This window comes from Anolis carolinensis, chromosome 1 (genome assembly GCF_035594765.1).
Source record: "Anolis carolinensis isolate JA03-04 chromosome 1, rAnoCar3.1.pri, whole genome shotgun sequence".
Lineage (NCBI taxonomy): Eukaryota > Metazoa > Chordata > Lepidosauria > Squamata > Dactyloidae > Anolis > Anolis carolinensis.
Genome location: NC_085841.1, coordinates 240,656,814 through 240,680,762, shown reverse-complemented (window position 1 = coordinate 240,680,762; position 23,949 = coordinate 240,656,814). Strand labels below are relative to the sequence as shown.

Genomic DNA, 23,949 nt, shown 5'->3' with positions numbered 1-23,949 from the left:
CTAACATGCTATGCTAGATATATATATATATATATATATATATATATATATAGAGAGAGAGAGAGAGAGAGAGAGAGAGAGAGAGAGAGAGAGAGAGAGAGAGAGAGAGTAAAGGTAAAGGTTTTCCCCTGACGTTAAGTCCAGTCATGTCTGACTCTGGGGGTTGGTGCTCATCTCTATTTCTAAGGCGAAGAGCCGGCGTTGTCAATAGACACCTCCAGGGTCATGTGGCCGGCATGACTGCATGGAGCACCGTTACCTTCCCGCGGGAGCGGTACCTATTGATCTACTCACATAGGCATGTTTTCGAACTGCTAGGTTGGCAGGAGCTGGAGCTAACAGCGGCCGCTCACGCCGCTCCCGGGGCTTGAACCTGGGACCTTTCGGTCTCCAGCTCAGTGCTTTTACACACTCTGCCACCGGGGCTCCTATATATATATATATATATATATATATATATATATACACACACACACACACAATATAATTTACAATAATATATAATAATTATAACATATTGTATATACATATAATATTCATAATATTATATTGTAATACGATATAATACTAATAATACAATATAATAATATTAATTATATATTATATTTTACATGTAATATTACTAATAATATTACAATATATAAATAGAGTACAATATAGTAATTTATTGCCAGTATTGTACTATGCTAATAATATAATATTGTATGTAAATTTAATTTGTAAGCCGCTCTGAGTCCCCTTCGGGGTGAGAAGGGCGGCATATAAATGTAGCAAATAAATAAATAAATAAATAATACAGTAGAGTCTCACTTATCCAACATAAACGGGCTGGCAGAACGTTGGATAAACGAATATATTGGATAATAAGGAGGGGTTAAGGAAAAGCCTTTTAAACATCAAATTAGGTTATGATTTTACAAATTAAGCACCAAAACATCATGTTATACAACAAATTTGACAGAAAAAGTAGTTCAATATGCAGTAATGCTATGTAGTAATTACTGTATTTACGAATTTAGTACCAAAATATCACGATGTATTGAAAACATTGACTACAAAAATGCGTTGGATAATCCAGAACATTGGATAATTGAGACTCTACTGTAGTCTCACTTTGCTTTGCTTTGCTCAGACTTCTTCACTTGGAATAACCCTGTGTCCAGTTCTGAGCAAAGCAATTCAAGAAGGCTGTTGACAAATCCTAGCAGCCTCTGGCAGTGTAGTCAATGGGGAAGAATGCTGGGGGTGACAGTCCAAACTTTACTGGGGATTCCAGTTCTTAGAAACAGAGGGGGGTGGAAAGAGGGAGATTGACGCAGAGAAGCCCTTCTTTGGTGGAACCTTGAGTTTCCCTTTCTTTCTTTGCAGTTTCTGGGGAGAGAGAAGCTCCCCTGGGAGGCTAGCATCCTTCAGGCGGAGCGTAAGAACCAGACCTCAGAGAGTGCAGAGAGGTACCTCCTATTCATGTTTTGGGGGGAAGGCCAGGCTGGGGGTTGGGGTTTTTGGGGCCCAGAGATCTGGAGGGGGGCATCCCAGGACGCCGCCTTCTTCCCAGGGGCTGGCAAGGGCCTTGGGATGGGGCTGGCCTTGGGAATGGAAGGGAGAAGGCGGCCAGGGATCTCAAACTCTTCTTCTTTCCCTTGTCCTTCTAGCAGCTTCCTCTCGGAGCAAATCCTGACTTCACCAAAGGACAAACAACCCATAGAGTTGGTGAGTGAAAGAAGGTGGCTGGAAAGGGAAGAGCTTGCCTTTCTCCTTCCTTCGGGAGATGGGTTCTTGCTCAGAGTATCCACTTCTCTCTTCTTTCTCCTCAACAGGGTTCAAAGGAAGTTGGGATCCCTTCGGAGGTCCTGGAGGAGGGGGCGGCCCGGGCCCTCGATACAGAGAGGTAGGTCCTTCCCATGGCAGGCGGAGGTCCCCTCTACCCCCCAAGTGAGGCCAAGGGGGCCTCGCATGCAGCCCTATTCCAGGGGGTTTGGTGGGCTCCACCTGAGAGATAGGAGAGAACTTCTTCTGACCTTGCTTTCTTGTCTCTCTCCTTGCAGTGTCCATGAGCCCCCTCTGAAGACATCGACGGTAAGAGAGGGAAGAGGGTGATCAAAACGGGGGGGGGGGGGGGCTGCTTCCTCTCCATCCCCACACCTCTTTTCCTCTCCCCACCACACCTTTTATTGTGGTAATCTCTGAGCCGTTAGACTCAATTTATCCCTCTCTGGGGGAGATTCCACCAAAAGTGTAGCAGAGTAGCAAAAGCAGACTTTCAAAAACAGCAGATACTTACACGCGGTGAGCAAAGAGAAGCCTTTTTCTGTTAGGATGGCTATCGATTGCAGAGGCTCAGTAAAAGTTCAAAAAACATTTATTCAGGTAAAAAGAATTCCATTGTAGATAGAAAGGTTTGGGAGCTGTCTAGCTTTCTAGACTAGTTTCTAAGGAAAAATAAGAAAGGAAAAATAACAAACATCTAGATAGTCACATCTTGCCTAGAGGGACAGCAAGATGCTGCTATTAGCTTGAAGAACAAAGAGAGAAGAAACTGAACCAAAATGGTTCCGAACTCATGGTCCAGTTTATTGGGGCCATAAAACATTCTGACCAATGAGAAGTTAGTGTCCCTGAAGATTCACATTTCTACTAACATCAAAGTAAGGGATGTGAGGTAAACAGGATAGAAAGAGGGGAAACACAGTAGAGCCTATCTGGGCATGCTTTGAAAACAGGGAAAGGATTCCCTCAATCTAGTCCTATCATCTATCTGACTACATCTAGACTTGAGTGGTCCAGGGTGATTCCCAACTCCTACTCTAGTCTTCCTCCCCTGGGCTGTCTTCCCATTCCTTCCCTTTTGGCCCCACACCCATGAGGGAAGGGGGCAGCCCCAATTTCACTCCTCTTCTCCCTTGTCTTTTACAGGACTCCGAAGCGGCAACGCTGGCTGACATCCCCAGCCTGGAGGATGAGGTGTGGGACCCTCTCCCCAGTACAAGCAGGTGCGTTGCCCTTCGCCAGGAGGGGTGACCATTGCCCCCCTTCTTGTCTTACCAGGTCTCACCTCTTGTGCCTCTCTTCCAGCTCCGTAGGACCCGGCGAAGATGAAGATCCTGCCCTGCACCCGAGGAGATGGTCCTCCCTGGACCCAGAACAGGTAAAGCTTAGAGTTCCTCCTGGCGAGGCCTGCAGCCACCACCAAGGAGGCATCGCCCAACGCCTTTCTCAGGATGCCCCATCGACCTTCTAGATGGCAGGTTTGTCGAGAGATGTCCAGCCTTCAGGTAGGCTGCTCTTCTCAACTCCTGCCATTCCCCAGTGGTCTCTTTGGCCACTGGAAAGGTATATAGGGACCCCAATGCCCAGTTCCTTCCAGCAAGCATCACACACGCATTCACCTGCCACTGCTCTCCCTGCACTTTTGGCCCAGGAGCCTTTCCATGGCTGCCAGGTGCCATTGTTTCTCTTCTTCTTTTTTCTTCACAGGCAAAACAACACCTACACCATCTTTGCCTGCTGGTCTGCAGTTCCTCCTCTGCAGAGGTCACGCAGGCAGTGGATTACGTGGCCCGAAAACATCTAAAGATGGCCACGGACCACTTTCTGGAGTCCGGCGGGAGGTAAGGGAGCTGGGCCTGGGGGTGCCACTCCCCTATTCCCAGGGGGCCCTGAGCGGTCTCCCCATAGGGTTGGAGCCAAGGCTGACCCTGACCTTGGCTCCCTCTTCCCTTTCTTCATTCACAGGGCATGTGGTGAATTAGTAAGCGCCGTACTCAATTCACCATATTGTTGCCTGGAAGCGGCGCTGGACCTGTTCCTGGCCAAGGTAAAGGAGGGACCTTGGCTGGCCCAGGAGGGCGAGGAACAGGGCAGCCCTACTTTTGATGCGGTCACGGTAAGGACCTCCCCACCTGCACCCTGTTTTTAGGGGGCTGGGGAAGGAGAACGGGGCCCCCTCTTTCTTGACCTTTCCTTGCATTTGAGCCTCCTTCTTTCTCTCCACAGGCAAGAGCGACGCGGGCCATCGGCGGGATCATCAGACACATCAGGGACAGCACGCGCCTGGAGGGGTGGTTCCTGGAGCTTCTGCTCGCCTTGGTGACCAACTTCATCGAGGTCACAAGGCCTGGGTTGGAGGCACCCAGCAGGAACCGGAGCAACAGCTATGTTCCTCCAGAGTAAGGAGAGGGTGGGGAGGAAGGGTCTGCGGGACTCCCAGCCCTTTTGGGGGGCTGAAGGGGGACTCAGACCCTTCACTAGTAAGTAAGCCTTTTTCTTTCTTTCTTTTTCAGAGAACTGGCGAATATCATCATCGTGCTAGTGAAGAGGGTGGCACCGAAGTCCTTCAACAGGACCTCCGAGTGGATGCTAGAAGACGACCCAAGCATCTGCCCTGAGGGGATAGCCCTCCAGTTGCGGTAAGGAGCTAAGGGCTGATGGAGGTTCAGGGAGGAAGCCCAGCTTGTTCTCTCTGGCTGGGTTCCCTCACAGGGGTCTTTCTTGTCTTCCAGGAGCCTCCTCAAGTCCTCCTCCTCCCTAGTCCAGCACCTGCATTCCATCTGGGAGAAAGAAGCGCCGCTGGAGCATTCGGCCGGCGTGGTGGCCTTCTACGTCCAGGTGAGAAGGGTTGTTCAGCCAGGGTTATGGGTTGGAAGGGGCCTTAGGGCAAGGCTGGGGAGACAAGGAGAGGAGAGGCAGTGCTTCCCTTCCTAGCTCCAGCCCTTCATGCTTCTCTTCTTGTCTTTCAGCTGCTGAAGATCGGCCAGCGCCCACACTCCTCGGAGAAGACCTGGGCACTGCTGACGGCCTGGCTTCAACATCACAGCCTGGCCGTCCAACATCAGAGCAGGCAGGGCCTTCTCCTGCTCTGCGAGACATACTGGGAGGTAAGCCAGGCAGAGCCCAGGCTCTACGCACCAGAGAGAGGCTCTTGTGATCATAGGAAGGACCTTCCCCAAACAAGGGGGAAGGCCTATGGTCGGGAGTTCTCTGCATTGAATGTATCCTCCTTTCTCTCTCTTTTCAGACCATGGGCCTTCAGGAACTCCTAGACGGCATCATCGGCGGAATGCAATCACCGCACACTAACATCGCCATGGAGTTCCTGAACCTGGCTGGCCAGCTGGAGCCACTGCTGCATATTGAAGACCGGGCCCTTGCGAAGGTTCACCTAACTGCCACATGCCGCCGCCTCTTCCACCATGTGAGTCTTAACCCCTGGGCCTTTTTGGGGAGGGCGCTGGCTCCCCCCTCTCCCCAAGCCCTGAGAAGGGGCTTCATGCGAAGAAACAGGGAGTATAGGGTCTCCTTTTCCTTCTCCCTTTTAGGAGGCGGCCAACATCCGAACGGCAGCCCTCGAATGCTTCCGGCATTTCATCTGGCGCCCGGGACATCCTCTTCAGGAGCGTCAAACCATCAGTGACCTCCTGGTGGTGCTGATGCATGTGGAGGATGAGGATGAGGAGGTGGCCAAGGTAGGCGGGAGGGAGGCCCAGTGCTGGGGCTCAGGAGGGAGGGAAGGTAGGAAGGAAAGTGGAACTGACTCAGCTTTCTTCTTTTCTTTGCAGACTGCGAGGGAGACCCTCAGGGAGGCGGCGGACGTCCTGAATTGGCACCTGAAGGACAGCGTTCTGGCGGAGGACACCTTCAGCTTGCAGGAGCTGCTGCATAAGATCTCCAAGCGCCTGGTGAGTGCCCACCCTGAGGCATGGGAGTCAAGGGTCCTTATGCCCGGTGGGCAGAAGGAGCCCCCTTTTTGACCCCTGTCTCTTCTCTAGATCCATCATTGCCGCCCCAGGAAAGAGTTGGAGGAACAGGTGTATGGCTGCCTCCGTATCTTTAAAAGCCAACGTCCATCGGCTAGAAAGGTGGCAGCCATGTTAGTCGGTAAGGAACTGGGAGGGTCTTGGCCCCCTTTGTGCCCACTCCTGGCCTCCAGATCCGCCTTTGGGGCAGCAGGAGGGGCCTCTTCCCCCCTTCTGGGGATCCTGAGCCTCTTTGGGGAGAACAAAGTTCAGGTTCCCCTTCCTCCCCCTGGGCCCTCTGGGTCTTCCCCTTCCTTGGGTCTAGTGTGGGGGTCTTTGCTCATGGAAGTGGTCCCTCTCTTCTCTCCAGGCCACATTCTGCACAAGAACTACAAGATGTGTGTCGACAGGAACCTCTACACCTACCACGCCTGTAAGTGGGGCCTGAGAGGCGCTGGGCCTTGGGGAGAGAGCCTCCCGGGGGGTCCATGGGCCACCCCTCACCTGCTAACCTGCCTTTCCTCCTCCTTTCCTCTCTTCCTTCCAGGGCTGATCAACCTCCTTGAAGACCGTGACCCTGAAGTCAGGCGAGTTGGCAGGGAGACTAAGACCATCCTTGCCAGGGTCACTGCCCTACACCACCGACACGGGCTGCGGGCTGCTCTTCGGCGCTTGGCGGCTCCCTGCAGGCGGGAGAGGTACCCCCCAGAGTACGCCAAGAGGCCACCCGCCTGATGGACTGGTAAGAGAGGGAGGGAGGAAAAGAAGGAGGAGGGAGGAAGGGAGGGGGAAGAGGAAATGGAGGAAGGAGGGAAAAGAGGAAGCAATGGGGAAGGGAGGGAGGAGGTAAGAAGGGTTGTAGGAGGAATAGAGGGAGAGAAGGAAGGGAGGATGGAGAAAGGAAGGAGGGAGTGAGGGAGGAAATGGGGAGAGGGAGGGAGGGTGGAAAAAAGAGAGAAGGAAGGAAGGAGGGAGAAAGGGAAGGAGGGAGGGTTAGTGGGACTGATGGAAGGAAGGGAGGGAGGAAGGAAGGGAGGAAGGAAGGAAGGAAGGACGAAGGAAGGAAAGGAAAGAAAGAAAGAAAGCAAGAAGGAAAGAAAGGAAGGAAGGAAGGAAGGAAGGAAGGAAGGAAGGAAGGAAGGAAGGAAGGAAGGAAGGAAGAAAGAGAAAGAAGGAAAGGAGGAAGGAAGGAAAGGAGGAAAGAAAGAAAAGGAAAGAAAGAAGGAAGGAAAGAAGGAAGGAAAAAAGAAGAAAAAAAGAAGGAAGGAAAGAAAAAAGAATGAAGGAAAGGAAGGAAGGAAGGAAGAGAAAGAAGGAAAGGAGGAAGGAAAGGAGGAAAGAAAGAAAGAAAGAAAAGGAAAGAAAGAAGGAAGGAAAGAAGGAAGAAAAAAGAAGAAAAAAGAAGGAAAGAAAGAAAAAAGAATGAAGGAAAGAAAAGGAAAGAAAGAAGGAAGGAAAAAAGAAGAAAAAAAGAAGGAAAGAAAGAAAAAAGAATGAAGGAAAGAAAGAAAGGAAGAAAGAAAGCAAGAAAGAAAGAAAGAAAGAAAGAAAGAAAGAGAAAGAAGGAAAGGAGGAAAGAAAGAAAGAAAAGAAAGAAGGAAAGAAGGAAAGAAGGAAGGAAAAAAAGAAGAAAAAAGAAGGAAAGAAAGAAAAAAGAATGAAGGAAAGGAAGGAAGGAAGGAAGGAAGGAAGGAAGGAAGGAAGGAAGGAAGGAAGGAAGAAAAAGAAAGAAGGAAAGGAGGAAGGAAGGAAGGAAGGAAAGGAAAGGAAGGAAGGAAGGAAGGAAGGAAGGAAGGAAGGAAGGAAGGAAGAAAGAAAGAAAGAAAGAAAGAAAGAAAGAAAGAAAGAAAGAAAGAAAGAAAGAAAGAAAGAAAGAAGGAAGGAAGGAAAGAAAAAAAGAAGGAAGGAAAGAAGGAAAGGAAACGAAAGAAAAGAAGGAAAGGAAAGGAAAGGAAAGGAAAGGAAAGGAAAGGAAGGAAGGAAGGAAGGAAGGAAGGAAGGAAGGAAGGAAGGAAGGAAGGAAGGAAGGAAGGAAGGAAAGGAAGGAAAGGAAAGAAAGAAAAGAAGGAAAGGAAGGAAGGAAAGGAAGAAAGGAAAGGAAAGGAAAGAAAGAAAATAAGGAAAGGAAAGGAAAGGAAAGGAAAGGAAAGGAAAGGAAGGAAGGAAGGAAGAAAGGAAAGGAAAGGAAGAAAAGAAGGAAAGGAAGAAAAGAAGGAAAGGAAGAAAGGAAGGAAAGGAAGAAAGGAGAGGAAAGGAAAGGAAAGGAAAGGAAAGGAAAGGAAGAAAGGAGCTCAGTCAACAGTATTAGGTCTGATCTGCCTGGAGTGTAGAGACTCCAAGCGCACACGGAAACACAGGCAGCGGAGACTCTTAGGGCAGAGAGGAGAGAAGAGAAGAGAGGGGAGAAGAGAAGAGAGGGGAGCAGGGGAGCCAAGGGAGGTGCGCCTTGGGGTCTCCTTCAGCTGAGGCCCAAAGAGAGGCACCAGTAGAAGGAGACCCAAGCCCTGCTTTCTCTCCCTTTTGCAGGAACACCACGATCCCACGAGCGCCCGCCCGGAACACCTCCGCTCCAGCTGTGCCGCATCACCAAAGGGAAGTAGCGTTCAGGAGGTGGGAGTCTGCCCAGCCCTGGCCCAGGGAAGCCCTGCCCCCCCCCACACACACACACAGAGAAGCCCCGCTCCCATTCTGGGCCCCATTGTCACCCTGGGGCCCTTGGGAGCAGAGCAGAGCAGAGCAGAGCAGAGAAGGAAGACCACCTAGGCCCCTCTGCTGTGCTCTGTTCTGTTCTTTTCTGTGTGGGATTTGGGGGCCTGGAGGGGAGGGGCCACCACCTGCACCCTGGGCCTTCCTCTTCCACCTGGGCTGGGCCCCTGCCTCCTTTGACCTACGCCCCCTCCCTGACCCCTCCCTCTCGGCCTGGGATGCCACCACCGCCCCCTCCCTCCCTCCCTTCTCCAAGGTGGCATCCCACCAAGGGCGCTTCTCCCTCCCTCTTGCCCACCCAGATGTGCCGCCCCTCCTCCCCTCCCTCCTCCTTCCCCCCCAAACAACCCCATTGCCCCCTCCTCTGTCCCCACCCCATCCAAAGGGTCAAGGGGAGGGGCAGGGGGTCTCAGCCCCTCCATCTGTCCAGGCATCTCGGGAGGCTCAGCTCCATTTGGGGAAAGGTGGCCATTTCTCCATCCATGGTGCTGTGTCTCCCGATGGGCTGAGATCCCCCTTGGGTTCCCCTTGCCCCCCCCCCCCCCGCCTCTCTGCTCACCTGGATTCACCCGGAAGGAGGCCTGGCTGCTGGGAGCCAATAAGGAGGAGGAGGAGGGGTGGAGGACTCTATTGACACCACTCTGCGCTTCTTGCAGGGCCACTCCAGATGGATGAAGAAAGGGACAGTGACCTTCGTGGGAACACCGAGGGACACACCATCAAAGGACCCTGGTCATCGAGGGACATGCCATCAAGGGACTCGGGCCCTGACCTTCGAGGGACCATGACCACCAAGGGACAGTTGACATCAAAGGACCCTGGTCATCGAGGGACGTAACAACAAGGGTGCCGGGCCCTGACCTTCGAGGGACCGTGACCATCGAGGGACACGTAACATCCATGGACCCTGACTGGCGCCTGCAGGAAGAAGACAGAAGACAGGACTTCTTTATTTGTTTTATTGTTAAATTTTAAAATGTGTATGTACTTTTTAAAAAATGTGTATGTGCTGTTTTTAAAATGTGTATGTTTTTAATATATTTATTATTGTCTTGTGTGGGAGAGGATTCCACTCCCCTGCGAAAGCGCCGCTCTTCCCCTTTGGCTTCTAGGGCTGCCTCCTGTGAATCCAGGGCTGGCCGTGGAGGGAGGGAGGCCCAGGCCTCTCTTGCAGCGGAGGATTCCCAAGGCCCTCCTCCCTCCTCTGCAAACCCCAGGACTCACAGCCCAGCGCCGGAGGGGAAGAGCCGCCCTTGAGCAGCTCAGTGAAAGAAACCCCCCACTCTCGGTTTATTGTAATTTAAAATTATATCATTATATTATTTAATGTAGAATTAGAATAAATGTAATACTTTATTTTTAATTTAGCATTTTCCATATTATTTAATGTGTAATTAGAATAAATATAGCCTTTTCCTTTTAATTTAGCATTTTCCATATTATTTAATGTGTTATTAGAATAAATATAACCTTTTCCTTTTAATTTAGCATTTTCCATGAATTCCTTTGGGGAGGGAGACCCAAACTCAGGCCCCATCAACACTGACCCTTTCATGCAGGTTGAACTGCGTATGAGGCTGGGTTTATACTGCCTTCTATCCCAGGACCTGATCCCAGATTGTCTGCTTATTATGAGTCTGGGAAAAACAGATAGTCTGGGATCAGATCCTTGGATATATAGGGCAGTATAGATCCAACCTGAATATATTATACAGTTCAAACTGCATGAAATGACAGTGTAGATAAGGCTGTCGGCCCCATCTAAACTGCCATATAATCCTGCTTCAGAATGCATATTAACTGTATTTCAAAATGGATTATATGGCAGTTTAGACAAGGCCTAAGAAGAAGAAGTTAGAGAAGATGATAGTACTAAAGTGTAGGGGAGATCGACACTGTCCTATTTCACAGGATCTGATCCCAGATTATCTGCTTTAAACTGGATTATTTGAGTCTACACTGCCAAATAATCTGGGATCAGATCCTGGGGTAAGGGGGCAGTGTGGAAGGGAATGTAGTTGGTGCAAATATAGTCCTGGGCTTACAGTGGGGGAAGGCCCAGGCTTCTCTGGCGGAGGGTTCCCAAGGCCCTCCTCCCTCCACTGCAAATCCTAGGACTTTCAGCTCAGCGTTGGAGAAGAACTGCCCTTGAACCGAACGATGAGAGTATCCCTTATGCTCTGTTTTTTGTAGTTTACCTTCTATGATTGTATCGTATAATGTTGTAGTATTTAATAGAATAAATGTACTGCTTTATTTTTAATTTGGTGCTTTCCTTGGATTCCTTTGGGGAGGAGGAGAGAAACCCAAATTATCAGAACATGTAACTCAGGTCCCACCTAGTCTGCCATATAATGCAGTTCAAACTGTATTATATGGTGAGTGTTGGCTCATATAATGCAATCTAACGCAGTTATATGAATCTACACTAACCATATAATACAGTTTGAACTGCATTAAATTGACAGCATAGGCGAGGCCTAAGAGGAAATGAAAATGCTAGTGTTTGGTTTATGCAAATATTTGTGTCATTACACTGTGTCATGTTAAGATCATTTTGTGACTGTGATGGCATGCTGTGTAAATAAAATCTGCATTTTTTAAGAAAAACTCTTTGTGTGTGTTTATAAATGTTTTTCTGGGGGAAACATTCCTTATGGAAATGCAAAACTGGGGGGAATAGCGAACCCTATCATAATGAATGACATCCTCCACGTTATTCTGACTTGTTACGATGGGCAGAATAGAAATATTTGTCCCTTGGAACATAGCCATACTCAGGGTGAATTATCTCTCTCTTTTTTTGGTCCCAAATGGAAGGACAAGGCAATGTCTTGGCAAGCGAGCCGGGATTTGCTGGATAGGGAATTAATCGATTGATCCCGGGTCACATTGGAAGCAGATGGAACTGAGAGAAAGCTGGGAAAGCCGCATGCAATTTCATCATTCGCGTATAGGTATATATATATCTGTTTATGAATGATGGAACAGCAAGCAGCTTTCCTGGTTTGTCCTCTCTAAATATCATTTTATATATCCACACACACACATTGGGCATAGGCTTGCTCAAATAATTCGTTTTCCCCGTTACCCGTTATTAATTCGTTATTTTCGTTTGTTTTGAAGCAATATATGGCATTGGTTGTCCACACGTCTGGATATCGCGGTTTCGAATCGCAAGAGGCCGTTTTTCGTTATGTCGTTTTTTTCGTTAGGAAAAAAAAGCTTTTGCAAATCACCCAAACTCCCACCATTCAGGCCCTTTCCTTTTGCCCCTCAGCAAAAGGGGCGTCACGGGCTCAGCCAATGGGAGGGGGCGAGGGGGAAGGAGGCCGAGGAGGAGGAGGAAGACGGAGGGGGAAAATGGCCGCCGCCGCCGCCTCGCCTCAGCTCAGGCCTGGTGTCTCTCTGTGAGGCGGGAAGGCGGCGGATGGAGCCGGGAATGGAGAGACAGAGAGGGGCCCGGCGGTGAGGTTTTGACGTCTGTGCGAAGCTAGGCAAGTGGGGTTTATATATCTGTGGAAGGTCCAGGGTGGGAGAAAGAACTCTTGTCTGTGGGAGGCAAGTGTGAATGTTGCAATTGGTCACCTTGATTAGCATTGAATAGCCTTGCAGCTTCAAAGCCTGGCTGCTTCCTACCTGGGGGAATCCTTTGTTGGGAGGTATTAGCTGGCCCTGATTGTTTCCTGTCTGGAATTCCCATTTTCTGGGTGTTGTTCTTTTACTGTCCTGATTTTAGCTTTTCTGTAGCTAAAAATGCATATAAAATTGATTCTATAGGGAGGATAAATGATTGGATTTCAACTCCTACAGCTTAGCTTTCTCTGCCAATAATGGTACCATATCAAACTAAACCTCCCAAGATTCTGTAGCAGTGAGCCATCTTGGATATTGTAAGGGATTTATTATTATTATTATTATTATTATTATTATTATTATTATTATTATTATTATTATTATTAGACCTTGCTCCCAGGAAGGTGCCTTCGCTGTGGCTCCCAACTTATCTATCTATCTACCTTTCCACATATTCTCCACATTGTGTGTATGTGTATGTATATTATATATACATGAGCCCCGATGGCGAAGTGTGTTAAAGCACTGAGCTGCTGAACTTGCAGACCGAAAGGTCCCAGGTTCAAATCCCGGGAGCAGAGTGAGTGCCTGCTGTTAGCTCCAGCTTCTGCCAACCTAGCAGCTTGAAAACATGCCAATGTGAGTAGATGAATAGGTACCGCTCTGGCGGGAAGGTAATGGCACTCCATGTAGTCATGCCGGCCACATGACCTTGGAGGTGTCTATGGACAACACTGGCTCTTGGGCTTAGAAATGGAGATGAGCACCAACCCCCAGAGTCAGACATGACTGAACTTAACGTCAAGGGATACCTTTACCTTTACCTATACACACACACACACACACATATGCAGGGACTATATATATATACACAGTATATATCACACACACACCAATTTAACAAAGTTTCAGCCACAAAAACAAAGTTTCTGAAGTAGAACAATGACTTTCACAGTAAAGACAACCCAATTTAACAGGAAATAAGACTTTCAAACCAGGAACAGATTTCTGCAATTATTAAAAAATGGTTTATTATAAAAGCTATGAAAATTCGCCAAAAATCAGAGGATAAGGGAAACGTTCCAAATTTTGGTGAGCTATCAGTGTTAAATGTGTTCTACCACTGTACCAAGTTTGAAGAAGATCACTCAAAAAATGAGGGTGGGAGAGTCCTGTAAAGTCCTCTCCCTCTGTGCTGTTTTTGGGAATTGCGCATGCGCGTCCACCATTAACGAATTAATTTAGAAAATAACGAATTTTCGTTAATTTCGAAATTTTTTGGGGGCAAAATTCGGAAATACCTTCAAAAACGAAACGCTGCCCCCCTCTACTTTTGCAACGAGTTTAGAATCAAATTTTTCGTGGATCGATCAAGCCTAGTTTCCAGCATTGGAGATTGTGGAGCAGCAGTGGGGATGGCTTCAACAATTGGGTTGGGGATCATGAAGTGGCCATCCTCAGGGAACAGAGGACAGGGGCAATAAATTGCCATGTTCCCCACCTTCTGGAACATCTCTGCTGTTGGTTCTCTGCCTCCTTCATTGTGCCCCTGACGTGTCCCCCTTGCCCTCTTCCCTCTGCGATGCCATCTTCTTCTGCCCTTTGCACTCTGCTACTATATCACCTACCCCTTTGTTCCCTCACCACATATTTCTACATGTATTTTTGGTTCACTTACTAGCTCCTTGAATGCTGCCACTGTACCCCTCACTATTCCTTCCTTTCCCTCTACCTCTCCATACTCCCCCTCCCTCCCTCACCACCCTCTTGCTTGACTGAGCCCTTAAAATGCCCACCTACTCCCGTCATTGCTTCACTTAGTGCTTTTTATTCATGTCAGGAGAGACTTGAGAAATTGCAGGTCGCTTTTGGTGTGAGAGAATTGGCCGTCTGCAAGAAAGTTGCCCAAGGGACGCCTGGATGTTTAATATTTTACCATCCTTGTGGGAGGCTTCTCTCGTGTCCCTTCATGGAGCTGGAACTGACAGAGGGAGCTCATCCATGCTTTCCCCGGGTTGGATTCAAACTGACAACCTTCAGGTCAGCAACCCAACCTTCAAGTCAGCAGTCTGCTGGCACAAGGGTTTAACCCATTGTGCCACCAGGGGCTCCCACTTGGTGCTTTTACTAGGTGATTCCTTCCTTCTTTATGTTACCTTACACCTTTCCAGTGCTCCCATTCTGGCTTTTTAAATGCTTCACTCATACTACTCACTTTTCCTTGCCTTCAGCTTTCTCTTCTGGCCTTGAAATGCATTCCTTTCTCTTCCATTTCACATCCACTTCGGCCTCACCTTGTTGCCTTGCAATATGCCCTATTGCACTACGTGCCTCATGCTTTTGTTTTAAAATGAACATGTGGAATCTGGAAACGATAAGGTTCCACTCTACTATGACAGCACGTTGATACCACTTTAACCAACAACACTTTAACCAGTATGGTTCTCACCTAAAGAGTTCTGGGATTTGGAATTTTCTGAAGCCCCCAGAATTCTCCACCAAAGGTTTGATGTGTAAGTTCATAGAATCATAGAGTTAGAAGAGACCTCGTGGGCCATTCAATCCAACCCCCTGCCAAGAAGTTGGAAAACTGCATTCAAAACATTCCCAATAGATAGCCATCCATTGTTTTTTGTGTTTTATCATGTATTTGTCTCCAATATTTGAAGTTTCACAGCATGTCCACCATGCGTGAAAAAATGTTCCCGCATGTTTTTTACATTTCCAGAAAAGATTTTGAGTATTTTTATACATTATCCCCAGTTTTTGCGGTGTTATATACCAACGATGGAACATCTTAAGCCAATTCTCTTATAAATCAGATGAGTACATATATTTTAGTTTTTTGTTCCAAATTGTTTCCCATTCTGCTAAATTTATTGGGTGTCCAAGGTTCCTTGCCCATTTCATCATGTGGTTTCTTTATTTCTTCTGTCTCCATGGACCACTCTAACAATTTTGGTAATATCTTTCTTATCATTTTGTAATATTTTATCCCAAAAGTTCTCATTTTCATTGAAACAATTCAGTGTTTTCTGTGAATCAGTTGTCATTCTGGGTTGTTGTGAGTTTTCCGGGCTGTATGGCCATGTTCCAGAAGCATTCTCTCCTGATATTTCACCCACATCTATGGCAGGAGTCCTCAGATGTGGGTGAAACATCAGGAGAGAATGCTTCTGGAATATGGCTATAGAGCCCGGAAAACTCACAACAACCCAGTGATCACAGCCATGAAAGCCTTTGATAGCACAATTGTCAATCTGTTAAATGGGGCCCCATTTTATTTTATTGGAGATCTCTAGACCACTAAAAGAATTAAAGCCTTTTATAGTAAATCTGTATGACTCTGAACGGTTGACATCTAGGTATAACAAAGTTGGGAGTGAGTAGAAGATACGTTCCTATCATTTGACATAGAACTCACTTTTGTCTAGATATTCTTAGGTGTATCCTTAGGATAAAAGATGGCTCCCATCTCACCTTGATCAATAACCTCAAGGGAGGAGGTAAGCTTACCTGATGGAAAGTTCATGCAGATGGCCAAATAACTTGATTTGCCAGCTCTTTAGCTATATTTATATATCATGAAAGTTCCCAGTAAATATGTTAGGGAAAAAGAAAATTGTAGCTAAATATCTTAATTTATTTTTTCTTAAAGCAACAAAAAGAAGAGGATGAATGCCACTAATGAAAGATAAGTCCATCAGAAGCTATTAGATGTTATGATGTCTAGTCAGCTCCATGCTCCTACCCTGTTTCCCTGAAAATAAGACAGGGTCTTATATTAATTTTTGTTCCAAAGGATTCATTAGGGCCCGTGTATAGCTGACTGGACACTATGAACTATAACTAGAGCTTATTGTTTGAAGTAAGACTTATATTTTGAGCATCCTCAAAAATCCTGAAAAATCATGCTAGGGCCTATTTTCAAGGTAGGTCTTATTTTTGGGGAAACAGGCTAAGCACCATAAGGAAAAACACTCGAAAAGTCTTCCTTTCCTGCCCTCCATCTGGACTTTCCATAGGCATCTATCTGATTGCTGTGAGAAAGAGGAGGGACAGGTGGATGGACTTTTGCAATAGTTACTAGTAAAATGGGTATTCTCTGCACTAAGGAATGCTATACCCCTAACATTGCAGATTAGGGGAGCTCACCAGAGACTTCACCAAAGTAGGAATCCCAGGATTCTGTAAGATGGAGTCATGACACTTAAAATGGTATCAACTGCCATAATAATAGATTCCAGTTCTGAAGAAATGGCTAATAGAATATTCTGTTCTGGTTGCATGATAACAAAACTAGTTTCCCATGTAAACAAGTTTGACATTTATCAGCATTATTGAATGTCCATATTGACTTCAGGAGGATGGGAGCAGCTTTGGTTCGGTTATTAGAAAGAAAGCAGAAAGACAAGGTATCTCTTGGTGGCCACAAAATGCATAGAATAAATTCAAATGGAATTATGTACATAGAAGAGTGAGTTGGTCCTCTTTTGTTGTCTTCAGATTTAGTGCAGTCATGCCATTTGGAACTATATGTGTAGTTTTAGCCTCACATTGATGTTCCTGACGTCAGAATTATCATATTCTTTGTTCACACAGTTATGGACCTGCAAGTGTTTTCTTGAACTATGCAGAGCAAAAATCTCTTAGGATTATTTTATTTTATTTATATCCTGCCTATTTTATTTATGTCCTCCATATTCTCATATATGAAGGTGGTTAGACTGACAGAAAGCAACTGTGAGTCAACAGGCTGATGTAGTAACTAAAAAAACCAATCTGATTCTAGACTGCATCAATAGGAATATAGTATCTAGATCAGGCATGGGCAAATTTTGGCCCTCCAGGTGTTTTGGACTTCAACTCCCACAATTCCTAACAGCCTACTAGCTGTTAGGAATTGTGGGAGTTGAAGTCCAAAACACCGGAAGGGCCGAAGTATGTCCATGCCTGGTCTAGATAGAGAGAAGCAATAGTATTACTGTATTCAGTTTTGTTCCGACCATTCCCAGAATATTGTGTCCAGTTCTGAGCACCACAGTTCAAAAACGATATTGACAAACTAGAATATGTCCAGGGAAGGGCAACCAAAATGATCAAAGGTTTGGAAACTAAGCCCCATGAGGGGCAGCTTAGGGAGCTGGGTATGTTTAGCTTGGAAAAGAGAAAGTTAAGATATGACATAATAGCCATGTTTAAATATTTGAAAAGATGTTGGACGGGATGGCCCAGGTGGTGTCTTCTAAATCTATGATTCTATGATGTCATCTTTAGAAGGGGAAAAGCATGTCCAGAGACAAGGACACAGAGCAATGGATTCAAATTACAGAAAGATATCCCACTTAAACATTCGGAAGAACTTCCTTATGGTAAGAACTATTGGACATGGAATATGCTGTATCGGAGTGTAGTGGGATCTCCTCTGGAGGTTTTCAAGCAGAGACTGGATGGCCATCTGTTGGGAGAGATTTGATTGTGTGTTCTTGCATGGCAGGGGATTGGACTGGATGGTCTTTGTGGGCTCTTCCAACTGTATACGTTTGTGAAAGCCCTCCCCTGAAGATCTTAAAATGAGAGCAAGCTTGTTTAGATTTGAACTGTACCCCAAAACCCACAATTAATTCATCCATGAAAACCTCAAGAAAAAGAGATCCTGTAACTTCTTTGGACAAAAATTTAGCAAATGTCTCTTGGAGTGCTCCTCCTTCGGGAGAGGGCTGGTGAGATTGGTATGAAACTCTGCTGGGCAGAATTGCAGGCTTGTGGCTCTTCCCCTGAATGAGGGCATCCTTGGCATCAAAGCAGCTGTCTCCATGAGGGTCAAGGGTAGAGTTAGAAGTTCATAGCCTCCGGTAATAACAGCTCACATCCCAGTTATAGCAAAACATGGATCTTTGCCTGGTTGGGAAAGTGCAGAGCTGGCTACTGCCATGGTGCACCACATTTAAACACCCAGCACAGCCCGTTCATGCAAAGGTTGTGATTATAAAGATGAAACTGATGATTTAGACACCTGCAAATACCAGAGCAAAAAACCACTGCCTTTCCAGCCAGTTCTAATTGAACCCCACTATCTCATGTCCACTGTGATCAGGGATGGTCAGGAATATCTCCAACCCCCAGCCGAATTGATCCGGCTCAGATCATATCATTAGACTCCCCCTGAAGCTGAAGTCTCCTCAGGTAACTCCAAGGCCCTTACTAGTTTTAATCTATTATTATTCTTACAGTGGATCTGCACTGTGGAATTCATACAGCTTGACACCACTTTACCTGCCACAAAGGACTACCACCACATCAGCTTTATAGGAAATCTGCTACAAAACAGGAGCTTTTTTGTTGAATTCCAGGGCCAGAGAAGCAGATGGTGAAAACAGAAGAATGGCCTGCCTCAGGGGAGCATATTTGCTCCATCAATGTTTAACATTTACACAAATGAACAGCCACTACCAAAAGGGACAGAGAGTTTCATCTATGCTGATGATCGTGCCATCACCACCCAAGCAGAGAGCTTTGAAATGGTTGAAAAGAAGCTCTCCAAAATTTTAGATGCTCTTACTGCCTGTTACAGGGAAAACCAGCTGATCCCTAATCCATCTAAAACATAGATGTGTGCTTTTCACCTTAAGAACAGACAAGCATCTCAAGCTCTGAGGATTACCTGGGAAGGAATTTCACTGGAGCACTGCAGCAGACCAAAATACTTGGGAGTTACCCTGGGCCAAGCTCTAACTTACAAGAAGCACTGCTTGACTATCAAGCAAAAAGTGGGTGCTATAAATAACATCATATGAAAGCTGATTGGCACAACTTTGGGATCACAACCAAACACAGTAAAGACATCTGCCCTTGTGCTTTGCTACTCTGCTGCTGAATATGCATGCCCAGTGTGGAACACATCTCACCACATTAAAACAATGGATGTGGCTCTTAATGAGACATGCCGCATTATCACAGGATATCTACGTCCTACATCACTGGAGAAATTATATTGTTTAGCCAGCACTGCACCGCCAGACATCCACCGGGAAGTAGCAGCCAACAATGAAAGGACCAAGGGAGTGACATCTCCAGCCTATGCCCTGTTCAGATATCAGCCAATGCCTTAAATCAAGAAATGGTTTTCTATGATCTACAGAGATACTAGCAGGAACACCTCAGCAAGTGAAAGTCCAAAAGTGGCAGGCTAAAACCCGGAACCTCAATCAGTGGCTGACACCAAATGAGAAACTCCCTCCTGGGCACACCGAAAATTGGGCGATTTGGAAGGTGCTGAACAGACTGCACTCTGGCACTACGAGATGCAATGCCAACCTTAAAAAATTGAGCTACAAAGTAGAGTCCATCAATGTGAGTGTGGAGAAGAGCAAACCACAGACCAAATGCAGTCTGAGCCCTGCCACATGCACAATGGAGGACCTTCTTATAGCAACACCAGAGGTACTCCAAATGGCCAGCTACTGATCAAAGGACATTTAGTATAATGCCAAGTTTTTAAAACTCCGTGTTTTCAAATAATGTACATTACAACTTGTATCCTCGGTTTGCTTCTGACATGATAAATAAATGACTTGCCATAGCTCAATGCTATGGAATGATAGGATTTGTACTTTAAGGAGGTACTAGTATTCTTTGAGAGAGGATGCTAAAAGCCTCCCAGAGTTCCATAGCATTGAGTCATGACAGTTAAAGTGGTGTTAAACTGCATTAATTCTACAGTGTAGATGCCTTCACTTGCTCTGCCCCTGCCCCCCCTTTCTCCACCTTGACACACTTGGATTAACTACAAATCTAAAATGCAGAGCTTGGGCATAAGTAGTTACAAATAATGAGTCATCTGTAGTTAGATCAATTCAGGGGGCGCTGTAGTTTTTAACTTTAAGTTTGTTTTAATGATTTTAAACTGTGATTTTTTTATTTAAAAAATCTTACTTATTAAAGATCAGAAAAGACACAAACACCAAAGATCGACATACCAGAAAAACATGATCCATACTGCTTTGCTAACTAGTGTCCTCAACCAGCTCTTTGAGGAAATTTACTAGCTTCTTAATCTTCACTACCAAAAGACATTGTCCCAAAGGATAATAATCATACATGAAAGATAAAGAAAGCATTTTTCCATGCAGTCCCTGGTGCAGCATGTGAGCCCTCTATCAGTTAGGCAGCCAAGCACATGACAACAGAAAGTTTGAAAGAAAAACAAGCTTCACCTGTGTCTTCAAAGCCTAGCAAGCTTTACTCTGTCCTTTATGTTTTCCTCAAGTTCAAAGTTCAATGAGGTATACAAAAATATGTAAAGGTAATCCATAGCTTAATGATAGAGCACATGCTTAGCATGCAGAGGGTCTGAAAAATAATTCTTCTGGCTGACAAGTAAAAGGTTTGCAAAGTTTACAGACAAGCAGGACTCACTAAAGATGGGACTGCAAGTTGGCTTCGACGCAGTCTGAATTAAGGCTCTTGTATAAGGTCTGGTGGATTAATGGCATAAGCACTTTGCATTGTTTTAAACTTTGTATATTGTATTTTATGACTGCTTTAACTGTTTTAACATTTTAGTTCATCGTATAACAGTGTAACAGCATCAATTGCCACTTGTAAGCCACCCTGAGTCCCCTCGGGTGAGAAGGGCAGGGTATAAATAATTGAAATAAATAAATAAATAATCTGGATGAATGGTGAGGTGCCTATTCAGATATTATGCTTTAGTAACTATTCTTCACTGGAAAATTCTTGCCAAAATTGACTTGAACATCTCACATATTGCAGGATGATCTGAACTTTCTAAGAACAGTGTCAGAGTCCAACAGATGAACAATAATGAGAGAAGCAGATCAAGTACTTCATACTTCAAGCATCATCTTCGATACTGCAGACCAATTTGCCTTTTCCTTTCTTTTCTTCTTTTCCAAGAACCTTGCAGTGTTGGCTCACATCCCTGTTGTGATTTATAGAAACTAGGGGATAAGTACTGCCTTGTCATGTATCTCTCATTTTGTATTTTTTCTTCTGACTTGTTTTGGCCAAGGTTTATCTTAATGTGTGCTAACCTTTAAAAGTGTTGCCAACTTTATTTTGAGTTTTAACTCAGTGGCCCCAAATCTTTCATGTTCTTCATTTTTTATGATAACCCCTTTCTCAAATTCTGTTATTCTGATAAAGATAATATAAAGATAATATAAAATATTAGAACCTAGCTTACAGTGAGTGCTAGAGCCAAGCTGGCAGACTCTCTGAATCACAGTTTGGGCTGAACCATGAATGCACTTGCTAATTTTGCATGAATGCACTTGCCAACCTTAAGCCAGTGGTTCTCAACCTAAGAGTCCGCAGGTGTTTTGGCCTTCAACTCTCAGAAATCCTAACAGCTGGTAAACTGGTTGGGATTTCTGGGACTTGTAGGCCAACACACCTGGGGACCCACAGGTTGAGAACCACTGCCTTAAGCAAAGCACTATCAGGGCTGTCCCTACTGGCATCATGGTTGTATCTGTGTTATTTCAAGATTAGCATAGTAATGTATGTGAAGCATTTGAATTCTTTATAATTCTGTATGGTTTGCCAACACCACTACTGAATCATAGAGTTGGAAGAGACAATAAAACCCATTCAGTCAAATTCCCTGCCATACAAAAACACCTAATCAAAACATTCCCAACATATGGCCATTAACCCTCTGTTTAAAACTTCCAGAGAAGGAGACGTCACCACATTCCCAGGAAGCATATTGCACAGTTAAACAGCTCTTACCATCAAAAGCTCTTTGGTAGAATCACTTTTCCTGTAGTTTGAATCCATTGCTCCATATCCTAGACTTGGGAACAGCAGAAAACAAGTCAGCTCCCCCTCCATGTGACATCCTTTCAAATATTTAAACATGGCTATCGTGCCACACCTTAACCCTCCATTCTCCAGATTAAACATATCCAGCTCTTTAAACTGCCCCTCATAGGACTTGATTTTCAGGATTTTTGCTGTTTTGGTTGCCCTCTTCTAGACACGTTCCAGCTTCTCAATATCTCCCTTAAACTATGGTGCACAGAACCAGACACAGTTCTCCTCCAAATGCAGTGTGACCAAAGTGTTACTTCCCTTGATCTACACATTTTCTATTGATGTACCCTAAAATCACATTAGCTTTGTAAGCTGCTGAATCACACCAGATGTTGTTGGGTTGCAACTCCCAACATTCCTCATCACCTGCTATACTGACTAGAGTTACTGACAGCTGCAGTCCGGCACTGTTGCAAGAACCACATGGTGGCCACCCCTGATTTACATCATTCTCATTCAATGGAAAACTCTCTAATGTACTTCCAAGTATTTCTTTTGCCCCATTCCATTTATGTGTATACCCATTGAACAGCAGATTCATGTAGTCACAGCAGGAGAAGGACAGGGGGGACATGCGTACCCTGGATGCACTTCTGTCCACCTCTCAAACCTTCATGTGGATTCAACTCATGAAATCTCAAAGTTGAGCAATGCTGATGCCAAACCCGTTGAATTCTCAGGAAAAACCACAGGTATCAAAAGCTGTTTATTGAGAAACAGAAGACTACAGACACACAAGTCAGCATACAGAAAAATAAACAGAAAAATGTGTATTCATTTCTACCAGCTCTGTTGACTGTTTTTCTTAAAAGAATGTATCACATTAATGTTCATTGATTAATCTGCTAATTAAAAGATTTCTTACATATTCATTGCTGTCCATCTTCCTTGGTACTTGGGGTGGCTGATATTATTCTTCTCCAGCTTCATCCTCACCCCCAACTTCCCACATTCAATTAGACTGATTTGTGAGAGTAGCTCAAGGTAAACTAGGCTCTTCTTTGACAGCAGTTGCAATTGTTTTGATCAGTCTTATATATTGCTCAGTAGCCATAGGCAACATGGATTTCCATACAGGTAAATGAATGGGCTGGTGAAGAAGGGAGATTTTCCCAGGCTAGTGACTTTTATAAACTTATTTACAAGGCTGAGTTTCTCCTTTGAAACCAAAAGGCAGCTTCTCATCCCTAATTATCAAAAGCCTGGGTTTTCACATTTGTCCAGTTTTACCAAGAGGCTCATCCTTAATCTTTCTTTAAAATGGGAACAGACAAGAAGGCTGCAAAAGACTAAAGCCATGTATATCCTGGTCAATGATTGTAACTTTCCACAGGTCATTTCTACCAATAACCTACGTACTTAGCCTGAACAATGGAAGTAGACATGAAGGCTTAAATTTCTTGAAATATTTGTCTACAGTACCACATGAAAGGCAAGCATTGGCTTGGACAGGGGGAGGCACACCTGAAAAGGCATTTTGAATAGACCTATGCTTCTGTAGGAACCAGCTCATCAAATTTGTCAGACTTTTCCCCTTACCAGGTTATAGTTATGTGCCATTATGGTAGCTCCAGCTTATATTACATATCCTATGATTGACAGGCCTCCAAAAAGTCCTGTTATTAATTGCCCTGTTCAGATATGGAAAAACTTAGTTTACTGAGACAATTCAATAAAGGCGACCTATCTTTCTTCACACTACATTCAACATTGCTTGGCTGCAGTTTCTTTCCAGCGAGTCCTTTCCCCATAATATGTACTAACTACAATAGCCTCCATTTAGTCATTTTAACTTCTGGTGATATTTTAGACTTGATTTACTTTAGCATACTGTCGAGACTGTTATTGAAAATTCTGGGATGTGAGTACATGTCCCTTAACATGGCTCTATGGGCCCTGAATGATACATGGTGCTGATTCAGGTATCAAGGGTCAATGGTGCTTAAGGTGCCCTTGAACTGCATTTAAAAACTACATATGTTGCTCTGAGCTTTACCTGAGCCACTGTCACTCCAGGCTATGAGCGACATATACCAGCTGTATTGCTGTTGCTATCAACTAGGTTTGGTACAACGGAATATCAGGACTCCTTCCT

General features: G+C 45.3%; 1 protein-coding gene across 2 annotated transcripts in view; it reads left to right on the top strand.

Moving 5' to 3' along the window:
* LOC103282987 (uncharacterized) overlaps positions 1-10,701 on the top strand; it is a 28,259-nt gene extending 17,558 nt beyond the window's left edge. Inside the window, exons 4-22 of one of the 2 annotated variants that reach the window (XM_062967293.1) lie at positions 1,369-1,451; positions 1,656-1,710; positions 1,818-1,888; positions 2,046-2,076; positions 2,914-2,990; positions 3,073-3,145; positions 3,475-3,608; positions 3,733-3,883; positions 3,994-4,166; positions 4,281-4,406; positions 4,500-4,605; positions 4,737-4,874; positions 5,015-5,191; positions 5,316-5,462; positions 5,556-5,675; positions 5,766-5,874; positions 6,103-6,165; positions 6,280-6,474; positions 8,259-10,701. In XM_062967293.1, coding sequence (XP_062823363.1) covers positions 1,369-1,451; positions 1,656-1,710; positions 1,818-1,888; positions 2,046-2,076; positions 2,914-2,990; positions 3,073-3,145; positions 3,475-3,608; positions 3,733-3,883; positions 3,994-4,166; positions 4,281-4,406; positions 4,500-4,605; positions 4,737-4,874; positions 5,015-5,191; positions 5,316-5,462; positions 5,556-5,675; positions 5,766-5,874; positions 6,103-6,165; positions 6,280-6,467 — 2,022 coding nt within the window. In that variant the 3' untranslated portion in view covers positions 6,468-6,474; positions 8,259-10,701. Of the gene's footprint in view, positions 1-1,368; positions 1,452-1,652; positions 1,711-1,817; positions 1,889-2,045; positions 2,077-2,913; positions 2,991-3,072; positions 3,146-3,474; positions 3,609-3,732; positions 3,884-3,993; positions 4,167-4,280; positions 4,407-4,499; positions 4,606-4,736; positions 4,875-5,014; positions 5,192-5,315; positions 5,463-5,555; positions 5,676-5,765; positions 5,875-6,102; positions 6,166-6,279; positions 6,475-8,258 lie in introns of both variants that reach the window. The other variant, XM_062967292.1, reaches the window with a different exon arrangement.
* The last annotated feature ends 13,248 nt before the right edge of the window (positions 10,702-23,949 follow it).